The 17,731-nt window shown below is 33.8% G+C and overlaps 1 protein-coding gene across 1 annotated transcript in view; it reads right to left on the bottom strand.

Moving 5' to 3' along the window:
* Window positions 1-4,336: 4,336 nt before the first annotated feature.
* LOC149781692 (uncharacterized) overlaps window positions 4,337-17,731 on the bottom strand; it is a 67,543-nt gene continuing 54,148 nt past the window's right edge. The window contains exons 6-7 of the mRNA XM_089935002.1: window positions 6,594-6,650; window positions 4,337-5,115 (exon numbers count right to left, since the gene is read on the bottom strand). Of these exons, the coding sequence (XP_089791128.1) occupies window positions 4,352-5,115; window positions 6,594-6,650 (821 nt within the window). The 3' untranslated portion in view covers window positions 4,337-4,351. The remainder of the gene's footprint in view (window positions 5,116-6,593; window positions 6,651-17,731) is intronic.

Raw genomic sequence — 17,731 nt, forward strand, 5'->3', positions numbered from 1 at the left:
GTAGGCCATCTATTATCGCCTCCACGGCTGGTGCACCCCAATTCATCGTCTTCTTAGTTTCCGTCATGTTTGAGAATTCTGTCGCATTAATTCACTGCGCACAGACGCTAGCGCATCTAAATAGGGAATTTTCGTCACAGTCAGCTCTCTTTGGATTGGAAGGCAGACTCCTCACTGTGACTAAATTTTGTGATTCGTGTTAGGACTGGAGGAAAAACTCAAATCCGTTTCGATCCGCTCTTCCACTATATATAACCGCGGTTCACTTCATTCCCTTCACCTGTTCTCGTCACAAGATGTGAACTAATGTTGAATCATATACTCCTGTATCGTCGATGCTGTTCCGCACGGACTTACCCATATATGTCAAATCATCATTCACTTGCAACAAGTTCGCTGATACGAGCGTTCGGAAAAAAATATATATGTGGAGAGACATGGCTGTCTGAAGCGAGTCTCATCTACGGTCCAGAAGTCAGAAAAAATATAAAGAAGAGAAGAAGGCCTATGCGATACCTCTATGTTAACGGAATGATGTTAACACAAATACCAACGGGCTTTTTTAGGGCCACTCATATGTCTAGAAAAGATATAAATTCTCTCCTGCCTAAATAAATTGTACCCGATTTTATATTTTATGTTTGCTTCGAAAAAAATGTACTCTCTTGCCTATACATTTTTAGTCGATTTTATATTTTATGTGTGATAGACTGATGTTCATCAATGTATGTATGTATGTATGTATGTATGTATGTGTGTATGTGTGTGCCTATGTCTATGTATATCAAGTCCCAACATTATTGTCCCCGTACAAAACCCAACCTATCTTCAACTTTCCCTTGACGCTATGGCAACCCAAGGTAAATTTTTACGCTATAGTGTCAGGACGCCTTTTTGACCGGATTTCCCACTGACGCTAAAACTTTGACGCTATAGTGCGGGACACATTTTTTACTGGATTTTCCATTGACGCTATATCGCCCCCCCCCCCACTACTTATGTGTGCAAATAACATTTCTGGAGCTGCAAACCTTGTCTCTTAATACATGTTTTATCAGAAGCGCCATGTATTGGAACGTACTATTTTCACGATGTTTCCCATTTTAGTATCAAACTGCAACCTCTAAGTGTGGTCCTCTAGTAAGCAGTGCATTGAAGATTTCCCACCAGTTAAATTTCTCTTATGCGCCTAAGTGTCATTCCCATGTTAAATTCCCCTTACGCCCCCAAGAGCCATTCCTATGTTAAATTCTCCTTACACCCCCAAATTCCATTTCTATGTTAAATTCTCTTTATGCTCCCAAGTACCATTCCCATGTTAAATTCCATTTATGCCCCCAAGTGTCATTCCCATGTTAAATTTCCCTTATCCCCTAAGCGTCCTTCCCATGTTAAATTCTCCTTATGCTCCCAAATGTCATTTCTGCCTCCAGCGGCCACATACCAATACTCACGTTATTCCATCGATGGGAAGGAAATCGAAGCAATTCTTGACAATGTTGACATTGCTACGATGATTATTGAACTATCAAGATACAGGAATGATTACGGGAGATCGGCAGACCCGGCTGTGTCGTTTTATAAAGATCATAACCAGTATATAGACTTTAGAATAGACATTACTGATCAGCTAGGTCAGATCCTTAAGATCAGTAGTCAAACTGATTATCGGTTGCAGACTCGATTAAGACAAATAAAGACGGAAGAATATAGGTACAGGGTACAACCGTTTGTAAGAAAGCGTTATTAACCGTCTTTTGATGTTTGTGTCTAAGATTACATTTATCATTACATATAAGGGATGGATTATGAAGTTCTGAAATTCGAAAATGGGATGTTGAACCGACTGGCAGTGGATGCCAACATCGACAGTAATTTAATTACACTTGTCGGTGCACAACTGCTTCCAAATGGTATTATCATATTTTGATGTGCGATCAAATATAATAGAATCCAATAGAAATCAACCGTTGGGACCATCCTGATGTATCAATACCAACTCAATGCAAACTTAGAGTCAGAACATTAGCACTGTACAAATACTGGCATTTTTCTCACGTGGGCTGCGTGCTGCTTTTACAGGTGATATGAGGACAAAGTGGTAGTGGTGTAGAAGTCTTTAACATAATCAGTAAAATAAAATACAAAACTGCCACGGTCAGACTACTCTGTTGATAAAATTATTGAATCTGCTGAAGCATGTCATCCAGTTTCTACATAAATCGATACGATACACATCTAGTAGGACCGGTCACGATTATCTTTGTTTCTAATTGTAATATTTCTAATTTACTTAAGTACTCAGCCAAACAGCTATCTCACACAACATAAGCATAATATTGTAACGGGTAAGTGTATTTGATATATTTCCCTTCTATCGTGTAAACTATTTTTTTTTTACGTCAACATACATATGTTATCAATATGTTTGATCCAGTTAAATAGATAATTAGTTTAGAATTTTAGTTCAGCAAGAACGGGCACTAGTTTAAGGAAGAATAGTATTATCTCAGTGTTTGTTGAATTGAAGTCAGCCATCCACGGCATTGACCAATTGTCAATCGTTTGAAAATATGAATGTTAATGAATACATTAGTGAGTCATATCGGCAAAGGGTCTCCGTACACTCAAGAGTTTGTCGAATATAACATAATTTAAGCGTAGGTGATAGTAGAGCTGTTTACAAAATGACTTTCCATAACTTTCCCCAAAACAAGTTATTAGTAAATGAACTCTTTTAACAAGAGACATATTTAATACAGAAGGGTTCAACTATAACAGTACATGGAGTCTTATTTTATCCACTCCACATGCGTTGTGGGTGTATAACCTGTTAATTACATCACAAAACGTCTTATCCTGTTATAAAATATGAGCAAGCTTATTATTAGTCTCTGAATAGGCTGAATGGTGCATTTGGATTCTTGTTAATAAAAGAATATTTGACCTTAGGTTCTTGTTGCTGATTCTGCTTTTGGTGTTATTGCAATAACTAGTTTAATATTTCACGATATTTTGATATCATCACTGAGCAGCGGTATGATGAGGCTTGATAATAACATGCAAAATATATTAAATGTATCTGGTTGAATCAGTTAAACCTCAAAGTCTCAATGTTTGTTTTGCTTTATCGTCCTGTTTGGTAAATTCATTCAGGAAAAAATTCAAACATTTGCAAAGTTTTCAAAAATAATAAATAAAAAGACAACAACAAAAAACGTTCGGTGGACAGAAACGCAGAAGCAATGAAATTCTCATAAGCGGTAAGACTGGATGTTCGAAACTATGGCAACACATTAACAATCCTCTGTGAGGTATAAGTCTTATGCTTCTACAGTCTTGTGTGTAAATGATCTATGTGAGTGACACTTGTAGCAATCGTTAAGCTTGTTGTACAGCTACTATTTTCATACCACATTGAAGACCAGGGGTGGCGACCGATCATGCTATTTTCATTTTCTAGTGATGAAATATGCCATTTAAAAAAATCTTGCTAACTATGTACTAAGACTGTTGCAAGTCTGGAAGCTAAAGAAACAACAAACTATTTCTAGAACGAATAATTTCTACAACGAAACCATCCAACGAGATGCATTGATAAAAATTGTAACACTTGACAATTAAAAACTAATGAGAAAATGGTAATACTGGTTGCATGAGGGGAGCACCGCTGCAATAAGATAAATAAAAAGAAAGAAATTATACGGAGCATGCTTTTATAATATATATTATTTCACATTTCTGAACTAAACAAGATGTCATTATCAGGCTCTGTTTGAGTATAAAGCATTAATTTGCTCTTTTTCAAAACTTCGCTTTTACCAATAAATGTAAGGCTTATGATAGAACGTTATGCGAGAATCTGCTGTTATTCCTTATACAGAATATTCAGATTAAATAAACAGATTCCTCACTTAAAATCCCAAAAGGTTTGCAATGCCTCCAACCGCTCTTCCAAACCCGCCTAGTACAACGTCATATGCGATTCCTGCTCCTTCCCTCACCGCATTCCTAGCCAATTCACCGAAACCTTTGCTTTCCGTAACCGCTTTTCTTGCTTTGCTTCTATCCTCGATGATAGTATCTTGAAGCTTTCTTACAGATTTTACATAAACCTCCTGCATATTCCTTGTATATTCTTCTTGAATTCTCTGCTTTTCCGCTCGCTCTTTCTCCAGTTTTTCTTCTATTGACTTCAATTTCTTCTGTTGTTTTTCCAGTTTTCTTATCTCTGCTGCACGAGCTTCATTCTCAATTTTCGCTTTCTCCTTTATTTGCTTCTCCTTCTCTAATTCTTCCTTTGCTTGTTGAAGATTCTTTTCGAATTCATGTTCTCGTTCCTCAAATCGTTTTACTTTCTCTTGATACTCATCCTCAAGCGACCTTTTTTTTCTTCGAAGAGTTTGTCTACTTCTTGTTGAATTTTGGGGATGCGCTTTCTAAAAGCTTCCTCTGCCGCCTTAAATTTCTCTTCCGAGTAATAGCCACCACCATTCCGTTTGATAATTTCTTCTATCAGCATGCTCAATTCTCTGATCTGCTTTTTAATTTCCTTCTTTTCAGCTCTACTCTCTACAGCAATTTTCTTTCCTCCAAATTTTAAGAACTTAGTTCGGAATTCAGTGGGAAGGGAAGAAAGGCAATCTTCGATCGTTGTACCTTTTCCCATGTTTGCTTTATGTGTGAAGACGATGATCACATATTGGTAGATATCTTCACCGAAAAAAGCGCAAAATTCATCCAAAGTGTCGATGTTTTCTTGAGTAAATCGTTCATCGGCCCGGATTACCAAGCAAATGACATGCAGACCAGGTGCCATTATGGCAGTGCATTTACAAAGCTCTTCAATTATTTCCTTCTTGTCTCGTTTTGTGTCCATAAGCCCAGGTGTATCTATGACTATGACGTCCTTGGCGTCGGAACTCTTCCCTCGTCCAACTTGGCATTGAGTGGTATTGGATTGCATCTGGACACCCTCATTTTTGAAAAATTGGTATCCTAAAATTGCATTTCCAAGAGTGCTTTTTCCTGTTCCAGTTTTACCTATCAAAATAATTCTTCTTTCTTCGTTTCTTTGGTAGTTATCAACTTCCGTGTAAATGTCTGCAGATCCTCCTGCAAAATACATACGCTGCATATCATTTGACACGGTACTTAGCCATCACTGTTCCCTGTTGCTAGGATGCGTATTTGTGTTACATGGAATATTTAGACTAGTTCTCTTTTCCGAAGGTTTTGCTAAAGAGAAGAGCTTATGAGACAGGGAAAAGTCTATGAGAAAGTTTACTTCGGAACAAGATCTGCATTGTGGGATTGTGATATTGCATGCAAATTTATAAGTACGGTGTGTTATTGACATTTGAACGTAAATATTCGTAATTTGCCTTTTTACACTTTTTTATCATCAATAAATTATTTGATTTTCTGTATCATTAAGTTTGCATCCAACATAATTGAAGCACCGTTCTCTGTTATAAGAAAACCACTTGCTTTTGTGCTATATAAGACCCAATAACTACATATGGTATGACAAATTTAAGTACTTTTTTTACCTGTCGATATTATTCGTATATCCTTAATGATTTAAATCCACAGAATACTTCCATTTTATAAGACGCAAACTAACCCATAACATGAGACAACTATACCCTCTCCCTGAAAACTAAGCCTTAATATAAAGCAAACATAATGCCAACTTTCAAACACACCCTTAAAATGATACAAATATAGCGTGAGCCTGCAAAGACACCCTTAAAATGAGACAAATAATACATGAGCTTGCAAACACACCTTAAAATGAAACAAATATAACGTGAGCCACCAAACACACCCTTTAAATGAGACAACTATGATGTATCACTGCAAACTCAGCCTTAAAATAAGACAATATAATGTCACCCTGCAAACTCGGCCTTAAAATTGGGCAACCCTATTGTCATATTGTAGTCTATTCCACTACCCTTCCAAATAATAATAACGTGATTATATTATTTGACTTTATAACTTCATATATTCGTCCGAGTGTTTGAAATTAAAAATTATGATACATTCAATCGAGTAATATTCGTAAGTGACACATGGTCTGCTCGATTTTGCCTCTATACTGATTTCGGTCTCATGAAAAGACGATTTCATTCTTAAAGAATAAATATTATCCCTTGTAAGGTTTTCCTTTACAATTCTATATTTAACACTCAGATTACACTACTGAATAATACTCTATATAGTTACAACAACAACAATTATAATTATAATTATTATCATTATTATTGACATTTCTATCTAGCAGTCGTTGATTTCATTCTTATGGGATACGTATTATCCCTAGAAAGGTTTTTCTTTTCAATTCTTTATTTTACACTCAAAGTATTAAACTGAATAATACTCAGTATAATGACAAGAATTATTATTATTATTATTATTATTATTATTATTATTGACATATCTATCAAACAGTCGTAGGAACATCATAATAGTTTGCTATTGCAATTAATTTAACAAGATCGTAGTTGCATTTAGATAAAGTTCGGTTGATGTCATAATTCGATCATCTGCTATTAAATTAAACTGTATAAAAATATCTTCTTTCTCACCATATGATTTCGAGCCCTGCTGCCCCATGGTACAGAATAAAGTGGAGATTTTTCCGACTGAAATATAAGTGGGAAATGTATAAATGTATGAGTTACATAAAGAGTGTCTTTGCATGTTTCAAATTATTAAGAGATACATCACCAGATAACTCCTACGCACCTCTTGATTAGCAGGTGCTTAGGTCCTAGGTTTCAAGAAGGTCATTTCTACAAATTTGACAGAAAAGACTTTTACAACCTTTTTGTACCAATCTGAACTTGAGCATCTTGAGACCAATTGTAACTCATCAGTCACTGGAAAAATAGAACGACATGGACAATGAGTTTGTGTCACTTTTTACTAGATACGATTATGAAACATAGTGGGACTGTCAGAACTCGAAGTTCTGACCGTTTTATGTATAAACACGTTAAAACACACCATTTATGTCAAGGTGACTGAACATTTTACTGCCTATATTAAATTATTTTCAACCAATAGTTCAACAATTTAATACAAGTGTAGGGACATAAATGATAACGACGCACGCTCCAATTTTATGTTGTCATGTAAAATGTAGCATTTTATTCCTAGGTGTTCATTAATTACAGGATATCACAAACTCAACATTATAAGAACATTAATATTCATAATGTTTCTTTATGTTAATTTTGCTTCATCTACTGTGTTAAGTATCGTGTCTATACGCTAGAGTTTTACAAGAATGCTCAGTCACTGCCCTTTATAATACTATAAGCAATAAATGTCATACAAATAAAACTTTGGGCATGCACATTAAAAGGCAATGAGAAATGAGCATTTTATTTTTATATGGTAACTTCCATTGAGCACATGTCCCTGCAAAAGCCCCGGGTGGCTGAGTGATCTAAATCACTAGCCTTTACCTATCACTGCCACCTCACCTCTCTCTGTCTGGGTTCAATTCTCGGGTTTGGCTAATATGGGTATGTGAGAAAGCTAGCCAGTATCTTACCGTATATAAGTGGTTTTTATTGGGGTTTTCCCGGGTTCTTCCCCCATCAGTTATGCTGGCCTCCATGTATAGCGTATCATGCACTGAAACATGGCGTTAAACCTAAAAAACAACTACCATCTTAAAACAAAAGACCCCTGTATCATTTGGAAGAATACACGTGTCATAATGTTACTCCACGTTCTGAATGATTTCTAGGAAAGTGAATAGAAACTATTTTCTTGTATTGCAATCTTTGCAATGATGACTGATTTCTCATCAGGCGTTTATCATGTGTGAAAATGGAAGTAGAAATGATATTTGTATTGCATTTATAGATGATTTATGAAATCTACCACATTCATATGGGTACGATGGGAAGGTCGAAGCCATAACACATGGCTTCTGTTCAAGGCAAGACTGGTACAAATTTTATTTCCCTGGGGTTATATTTTTCCTAGTTTGTCCATATACACATGAAATAATGATTTTGTTTTCCATCGTATGTATCAGTTTTGGCAATACTGAAGAACATTATAACTATGTGTACAACTGCGCCCACCATTCTCTGCCTCGACGGAAGAACATCACGTAGGATGAGCTCAAACATGTCAACCCTTATATTAGGATAAATTTATCAAGCGCGAATAAGTTAGCAATAGCTCTACCGGTTGGGTGCTAAGAGTAAAAACTAATGTGTCATCATGTGCTTTATTTAATGTTAGGCATTACCAGCATTTATCAAAGGATTCAAAATTATGACACTTTATTTTAAACCAAATATCTGATCGATTTAATATACATAACTTGGAATGTATAGTCACGAAAGTTCGAACTAAATTAAACTTGTATGAAAGTCGAAAAATCATTATGCTTTCTGTTTGTTTTCTTCGAATAAAATAAACAGGTTCCTGGTATTCAGTCACTACAATGACTAAATATATTTGTGTTAGGCCAATGCATGCACAAGAAAAATGTTCACTTCCGAATAATGTGGTAGCAAACATACCAATCGATAAATACACTTATATTACTGTTTACTTTTATTTGGTTCACTACGGTGTTTATTTCTTAAGTTCTCAAAACTTGAGTGACACCTATCCTCACACCCTCATAGATGTGGTAGAGGCCGTCAAACATGTTTCACGTAATACATTGCAGGTAAATATATGCATGTTTAAGGTCACTGAAAGTCATGTCAAACTTCAACGTTTTGTTTTATGAAATGAAATAAGACCCATTTCTTTTAATATGTAATTGTTGAACGGACGTAAAATTTCTAAACTGTAGGTGTACCTATAACCCTATCATATTCGATTGCTGCTTTGCTTGCATTTTACTAGCTTTTGTAATCATTAAGTTATTTAGCTTTAGTGATCGTCGGTCTAAAGGAAGACTAGTGTATTCGCTTAATGAGTAACTTATTATTGCTTTTGTGCCAACATGACAAGACACAATAGCATGTTCGAATCCCGCTTCGAAGATTTTGGACCGTTATATAACATAAAAACGAAGCGATACAAGACTCTTTTATCAAGTTTGTGTTGACTAATTTTTGTCAACTGCAAGTTCCTAATTTAAATATTCTGTGAAGGTAACCCGCAAAAATAAAAAAAACAAATATAAAATACATACATATGTTAGGGTTAGATGATCATGTTTACTTCACGTACTTTCAACGTGACCCTGACCACAAAAAAAATCATTTTACTTTAAGTAGAAAATAAAAGACAAGTTGTTTAATTCACTAAAAACTATTTAGGTCAGCTTTAAGTGTTAACAAATGAACAGTCAATGTCAAACTATTTTCAGAAAAAAATCCAAATTACTTAAACAGGATTATATTATAATAGCAAGTAACAGAATAAAAAAAGAAAGCTGACAAACAAACAATAAAATTAAAATAAATATAAATTAAATCAGATATACGTAACACAAATTTATCACCAACATTAAACAGGAATATAGATCCAGTCCTCATTTGTTTGTTAAAGTAAAAAGCTTTTGAAAAGTAAAGGTCTTAAGTGCATAATATTCAGTTTCACGTTGACTTTGTGTCGAGTTCAACAGCTTTGGATCAAATACGCAAAGTTTAATATTCGGTGTTTTTACCATATTTTCTAACAGTGTCAAGTAGAGAATGATATCTAACTTGTATTTATAAAATATCCTTTTTATGACTTGGATTATATATTTATGCTAGATTGCGTATACGGACTTTTGTGTGCACAAGTCCACAGCTGTGAAGAGAAAAGATAAATCATTCATGTATTCCTTTTGTAAAATATTTATGGATTCCTCCATATGAGTATGGCTAAATCTAAGCCAGATTATAGGATTTGTGTCTTAAACAACACATATTCTCTTGGCATTTTATTTTCTGTTGCCTGAACACATGGCATCCTTTCTTCCCACACCTCATGCATCGTTTCTAAAAACATTTACAGAATATTAAAAATAAGTTTACAAATGTGCGTATTATTATTCGGATCGATGGAAGAACGTGACATAGGATGTGCACGAAATGTCTGCCCTTATGGTTGGATAGATTAATATAGCATAAGTATTATTTATCCTAATAAACTTTGCTTGTTTGGCGAATAATGTCGTCTAATGTAAACTAATATGCAGTGAAGTTATCAACAACATTAATTAATGTTAAACGTTTATATATTGTGAATTACTTGTAAAGATTTGCTTTAATTATATTTATCATTTTCCTAGTCATACAATATACGTTGAGCATTAAAATATTTATCCACATAAGACTAGCTTGATATAATTCTTTTTTACAGATCAACAAATATCGTAAATTAATAAGGACTGGCCACGGAATTTAAAAATCTACAATTAAATGTTTCAATAAACCCCAATTTTATTGAATTAGTGCAAAATGAATTAAAATATATATTCACTATGTTTCGAATAAGAAATAAACCTACTAGCGACATCGTTAAAGGAAAACTTTATTGTCGATGTAGACAGATAAAAATGAACAACTGTTGATATCGATATTTATTGTTGTTGTTACTCCGTATGACTGATTTAGTTCAATGACTGCACAAGAAATTCGTCTTCATGGTAAATTTTATTGATATATTTACCAAATGTCTAATATATTAATTAATTACCTCAATGTTTATTTTTAATTATGTTCATTATATTCTTATGTTATGGTCTAAAGTTCTTTTGAAAATCTCAATATTTATGTCCCCTCTCCATCAAACTCTTCTCTACCCATACACACCCTTCCTCCACATGCGTCATACAGCCCCGTTTAAAAAGGTTTCAAGTTACACTTTGCTGTTAAATATATGTATTCCTAAGACCGTTCAAAGTCATGCCAACAATATTTTTGTTATGAGAAATTAGACGGGACTTTTTGTTTCCTTTGTAATTGTTATAGTGGTCTAAAAACTCTCACATTATACATACTCCATTTATTATTTTGTTTCTTGATTTGTTTGTGTTTTTGTAAGAATTAGGTTTAAGCTAGTTTTGTTAAGTGGATGTATAAGCGACTACTAGGTTATTCGCTTAATGGCTAACTTTAAAATAAAGTTTATTATTATTATTATTATTATTATTATTGGTGTTGTTGTTGTTGTTGTTACGGTGCACTTGTACAAACAGGGCAAGACCAATGACGTGCGATTCCCACTATGAAGATTCTAGACAGCTAGAAATTAAGCCCCAAGCGATGGAAAAGAAATCTGAGATAATTATTGACTAAATCTCATTCAAGTTGCAGAAGCTAATAATACCTAACAATCATTATTTTATGTGCACAAATTGTGCGAAAATAGTTAGCGCTAGATCAATAATATTTTCATTTATGTCTGATCTACTATCGAGCTGAAAGAGACTATCGTGAGTCTGAATTTTGTTGTATTTTGTTAAGTCATAGCTTTATTGAAGAATTAATCTAAAATTAAACTTAATCGAATATGTTTACATTTAATCTCTTATCAAGTTTATATTTACTAATTTTAATGTAATTTCCGAAATTAATTTTTTTTTATACAAAATTTCATCAAAACCAGAAAACCAAAACCCAACAACACGCACACGTATACATACATAAATCAATACAATCATTCTTGTATTTGGCTCACATTGAGGATTCGAGTCATAAACTCCCTATAAAGGATATTTGTTCTAGCTATACTGCAGTGAAAATGTATAGCAATTCGAGTAGAATATTAGAGCATGACTAATTATAAGGAATGCAAGCGATGACGCACACTTTTACACAAATAGACTGTACCGTCATTTCGAATTTAGAGCACACATACATATTGACCAAAACATGTATGCTGCAGACAACGGGACGTTATGAAGATTTGGGACTCCCAGTACCTTGCAAAATGAAAATGAAGAACACATAACTATGACTTGCATGACTGGTTCAAACTCAGTTTTAATTGTCATTTGTTTTGTTTTTTTCATTCTGAACATATCTTTGACCCATGAATTTTCTTTCCCGTTTCCTCTTATGAATGTGTTTTGTGGAAGTTGTTTGTTTCCCACATCAAAATGGAATATTTCTTGCTTCCATTACGATATTGATTACATTTGTTTTTTCTCCTCTCACATTTGGCACCTATAATTATCGTTTTGTGCTTGTTCATCATTCCATCCGTCCAAACAACTCGCAACATCCGCTACCTGGGAAAATGCAAACCTTCCCGCTAGTTTGTGGCAGTTTGAACAAAAGCATTTATTGTTACAACAATGTTCTACAGCTATACCCAGTTTCACACGAACACTGTCGGCGATTCGAGTCGAGTTTCGTATCATTGATGTTTCAGTTTGGCTTTTAGAAGCATTGAAGGTATCAAAAACCTTAAAGATTACAATACTATATTCAATAAAATCTGCTTTGTCTATTATTTCCTGTTTTCTGACGTAGACTTGAAAATTGTTCAGATTTTCGTCATTTCGGATCAGAGGAACTCAATTTTCCCCGATACCTTCTGTATAACCTTCTAAGAGATTTCGGCAAGGTTGAACAGGGAAAATCCAATAAAAATATAACCCGAATAAAAACCTCTGAAAATAACAGACAAAAAATTTCCTCGATATTTTAATTTCGATTTCGTATCTTTCCGTCTTTAACTCCGTCTTAACGTTCTTTACAAACTCTAAACCTTATTATCAATTAAGAATGAATTATGTTAATATTAAAAACATCCCGTACAATGATGTACGCAATGTGTCCAATATGAATACTACTATCACTACTGCATATACGATAATGATATGAAATTTTCATTTCTTTTGTGTCAGGGAGTTGCTTTTTTCTAATTTTCGGGAGTAAGACATATACATCCTTATTAGTCATGTTCTACAGCGAGAATAGCCTAAATAATTTGGCGAGTGTCCCTTTTATAATTTTTACATCTTACATAAAGAATTTTCAAATAAGAACAGTTGAAATCTACAAAATTCATATGACAATAAATATTTGATTTAAATATGAATATGTCGCCTCAAACACTAATATAATACTATTTATACTAACCTACACGACAGATCGACTTTATGTCTACCCCCACCCTTTTTTGTTCAATTCGACGTTTACAATCAATGAACAGGATAAACTTAGACTCCAAAATTATGGCATTTAGTGCCCAAATCATTCCAATGATTAATTACAAACATATCATTTGTAAGCCTGCTTTAGTGGAGTCGGTTTTGCTGTTCCCTGTTGTCAGAGGGATGTACAATAAGCAGAATGCGCATGCCAGCATGTCGTAAGAGAAAACCAATAGAGGCAGGGGTCACAGTGGTTCAGTAATTGGCCCTCTCGACTTGTGACAGAAAGGGTGTAGGTTCGAATAGTACCATTACATACATTAGCTCGGATTTGCTACCACTTTGCGTACTTGAGAAAGGCACTTTATTTAAATTGCCTCGGCATTAAATAACCTAGTTGTGTTACTGTGTCGTAAAGCACCAAACACAATAACACAATTGTTGCTTTGGAATATGGTTTACCAATGCTGTAAAAAATGAGTCGGGGATGCCCTCCATCTCTGTCTGCACCAACGACTCCTCCTAAACAGTTTTGTTGGGCAATGTAACATTCTTTGTAGCACGGTCAACCGATATTAAAACCACCAAGCAAGGTTGTCACAGTAACGAATATGTTGTTTTGAAAGATAATTTCTTTAATTTAAAAACCGGTCTTTGTTTTAGTGTTTGATAACCAATGTAGCAGTGTAAAGAATGATTCAGAAATAGAACTCTGGATTATGCTGTATATATATCTGATATCAGCATAATTAGTTTTAAGTCTTATATACATTTTCCTAGATTTTTAATTCCATTTCTAATAATGACATGTTATTGTCTGAGTCAGAAGCAATTTTTCCGTAATAAATATAACATATATAATTCAATGCGTTTCATCTCATCAAAGTTAGATAGAACTCGAACAATCTATTGTAATAATTGTTGTCGCAATCAGAATTCAGCAAATGATTTGGCACTTTCATCTATCTGATGAACGTTATCTTTTTTCCTCTGGATATATTTTTAAAATAAACATACAGTATTACGTTAGAATTAGGGATGAGCACACTTTCATTTCATCTATATATTGTTTACACGTAGCATAAACTAAATTTAGCTACGCTGCTGACTTGACCTCTGTTCAAGTTTTGGCCCTACATTGCAATTATTCTGTCGCAGTTAAAAGTATATTGCCATGGAAACAACCTTTGTTAAAATTAGTCTATACTTTGGTGCACGTGTTAAATCGGTTCAAATGAATTGTTTTTTCAATATCGGGTACATTCTACTTTTAGAGGAATTCGAAACTCTAGAATGACAAGTGTGCATCGTTTTATGTTTCAGGCAATCAACAAATAGGAATGACTTAAATAACAGTAATTTACTCAGCCCTGAATCACAAAAAATTTGCAAGATAAAACTATATAAAACTACGAATACAAACAGCAGCATAGTGTAACATAATATCATACAATATTTGTGACATTTTACTCATTTTGTAACAAGTCTAGCCCAAAATATAAAAAACTTTAGTTTTTTAAAAATGTTCGTAGAAAACATACAGGTTACTCCACGCAATATTTATAGCGGTGTATAGTTTATTAAAAAATTTAACTTTGCGTTTAAATCAGCGAAGATTAGTTATATGGTCAGGTACATATATATTGCTGCAAGAAACACTATCACAACGATGCAAAAGTTGTTTCACCTGTATTGTCATACTGTTTTTTCTACAAGAAAGTATTGTTAACACGAAAATTATTTTGCATGTATACCACCGTTCCGGTCAAATTGTTCGTATTTTTGTACCGCAGTCCTTATTGGGTCTTCACGTTATCAATGAAAAGTATTTGTTCCTTTGTAATAGAAAATAAGTTAAAAAGCAATTCATCGTTGTTTGTAAGGATAGTTGTCTGCTTTCGATATCTGATCCTGGGGCGACCTTATCGCACAAGTGTTAATTATTTTCATATGCAAATGGAAGCACATTTCTAAACACACCACGGCTTATTCGGAGATCGGAACTTAAGATTGACTATTATTGGTAAATTTTGAAAGCACATCAGTGGACGCTTTAACAAGCAAAACGAATTGGTGCGTAGATTATTAATATATGTTCATGGGGTGTTACAATTGTGCCGACTGATTTGTTTGTTTTATTTTGTTTTTGTGAACTCAAAGTAGGTAGGGATAGTTTGTCAAAGTTATGAAAGTTGGTATCGCGTCTTGTGCAGAGGAGTCAACTTTCAACGCAATGTCGCTCAGTCAATACACTAACCTAAACAATCAATCGACTAATTTTATATGAACGTGTTCGACGACAGTGCTCAAGTTTGTTATGTATATTTGATTTAATTTATATTTGATTTAATTTAATTGTCTGCTTGTAAATTGTTTTAAAAAATGTATTGTTGATTTCATCACGTGCCAAAGTAAAGTTTTATAGTTCACTAGGAATTTGATACGTTCCAGAAAATAGTTTGACCTGGACTCTTCAGTTGTAAACATCTAATGCTGACCTAGTTCCAGAGCTTTATTTATAAATCAGTGAGAAAAGTAAACAACATTTTTACTTTTATCCTATTCATAGAGTAAAATGATTGGTTTTTGTCAGTGGCATACTAGAATTACGTGTTTTTATACGTAGATACTTCTAGGTTCTGGAAAATTGACCCTCATCAGGGAATTTGTTTTGCGTTTCGAGTTATTGTATAATCATTGTTTATCAAAATTTTTCTCACTCTAGGCTTAAAACACTTGATCTCAAGGTGTTCGATTGTTTGTGACCAGTTTGAAGGTTACTCCAAAGAATATTGATAGCGGTGTACAGTTTTTAGAAAATTTAACTTTGTGTTTTATTTCTACAAGAAATACTTATATAAAAGTTGTTTCAATTATATTGTCAAACTTTTTTCTTTACACTTCAGTATTGTAAACACGAGAATTATTTTTTTTCATTTGTACCACCGTTCCGGTCAAATTTTTCGTATTTTTGTAATGCAGTCCTTACTGCGTCTTCATGTTATCGATGTAATGTATTTGATCCTTTGTAAAAGAAAATAAGTTGAAAGGCAATTCATCGTTGCTTGTAAGGATATTTGTTTGCTTTCGGTATTTGATCCTGGCGGCGACCTTATCGCACAAGTGTGAATTATTTTCATGTGCAAATGCAAACAGACTTCTGAACACACCACGGCTTCTTCGGAGATGGGAACTACAGATTGGTTATTCTTGGTGACTTTTTGAAAGCACATTAAAGGGAGCTTTGACAAGGAAAACGAATTGGTGTGTAAATTATTAATATCTGTTAATGGGGTGTTACAATCATTTCTGTAAATTCGGTGCCGACTGATTTGTTTGTTTTTTTTGTTTTTTTTTTGTTCTTGTGAACTGACAATAGATAGGGCAAGTTTGTCTAAATTTAAAGCACATTTTGTTGTCTCGTTGTAAGTTATGATAGTCTTGTGCATAGCATACAACTTTCTACGCAATGTCATTCAGTCAAAAAACTAACCTAATCAATCAATCCATTAATTTTGTACGCACTTGTTCGACGACAGTGCTCAAGTTTGTTATGCATATTTGATTTAATTTAATTGTCAGTTTGTTTGCAAGAAAATTATTTTTGACATCATCACGTATCAAAATAATGTAGTTTTGTTTACTAGGAATTTGATACTTTCCAGAAAATAGTTTGACCTGGACTGTTCAGTTGTAAACATCTAATGCTGACCTAGTTCCCGACCTTCATTTAGAATTAGTGACAGAAGTAAGCAACGTTTTACTTTTATCCTATTCTTAGAGTAAAATGATTGGTTTTGTTAAGTGTATACTGGTTACTGCGTGCTTTTATACGTAAATACTTCTGGTAATTTCTGGAAAATTGACCTTATCTGGGAATTTGTTTTGCGTTTCGAGTTACTGTATAATCAATGTTTATAAAGATTTCTCTCAGTCTGGTCTTAAAATACTTGATGTCAATGTACTTGTTTGTTTGTGACCAATTTGGAGTTATTTTAATGTTTATTCGAATTATTTGGATTCAAAAGGATTAATTCTTTTCCCTGGAAAAATTTGAGTGCTCATACAGATTTCTTGGACAAAGACATTTCATTAATTCAAACACCGGATTATTGTTTGTGAATAACACAGAACTGTAGACTTTACAACACCACAAAGAATACAGTATACCTCATCGCCTTCCATCTTGGATTCTTTGTCGGGACTCGAAAACTTAAATTCATTAGAACATTTCATTATTAGGACATCTAAAATTTAATTCGTGGATTATTTTTGTATTTGATTCTTGTAACCGTAACTTCTTATTGTTTTCATTTTTACAGTATTAGTTTCAGGGAAATAAATTATTTTTTAAAATTTTCCAAGGTTGTCGTTTTCACTCTCTTTTGTTACTGTTTATTCGAGCCTAAACACGTAACAAGATACATGGAAACAAATATTTCAGCATACATTACATTTTAAAAACCCTGACAATATGTCATAAATATCTGTGTATATTTCTCATGAAGAAAACAGACTGTTCATTAGTAATTCGAACAATTTATTTAAAAACGAAACTTTGATACTATTGCAGCAAATTTCTCACGAATTGCAAGACTTTGGATCCTCAATAGCCTGATGAAAGCAGAAAACCTTTTCAAGGGTCTG

This window comes from Sinohyriopsis cumingii, chromosome 15, assembly GCF_028554795.1.
Source record: "Sinohyriopsis cumingii isolate HCF-2022 chromosome 15, ASM2855479v2, whole genome shotgun sequence".
NCBI lineage: Eukaryota > Metazoa > Mollusca > Bivalvia > Unionida > Unionidae > Sinohyriopsis > Sinohyriopsis cumingii.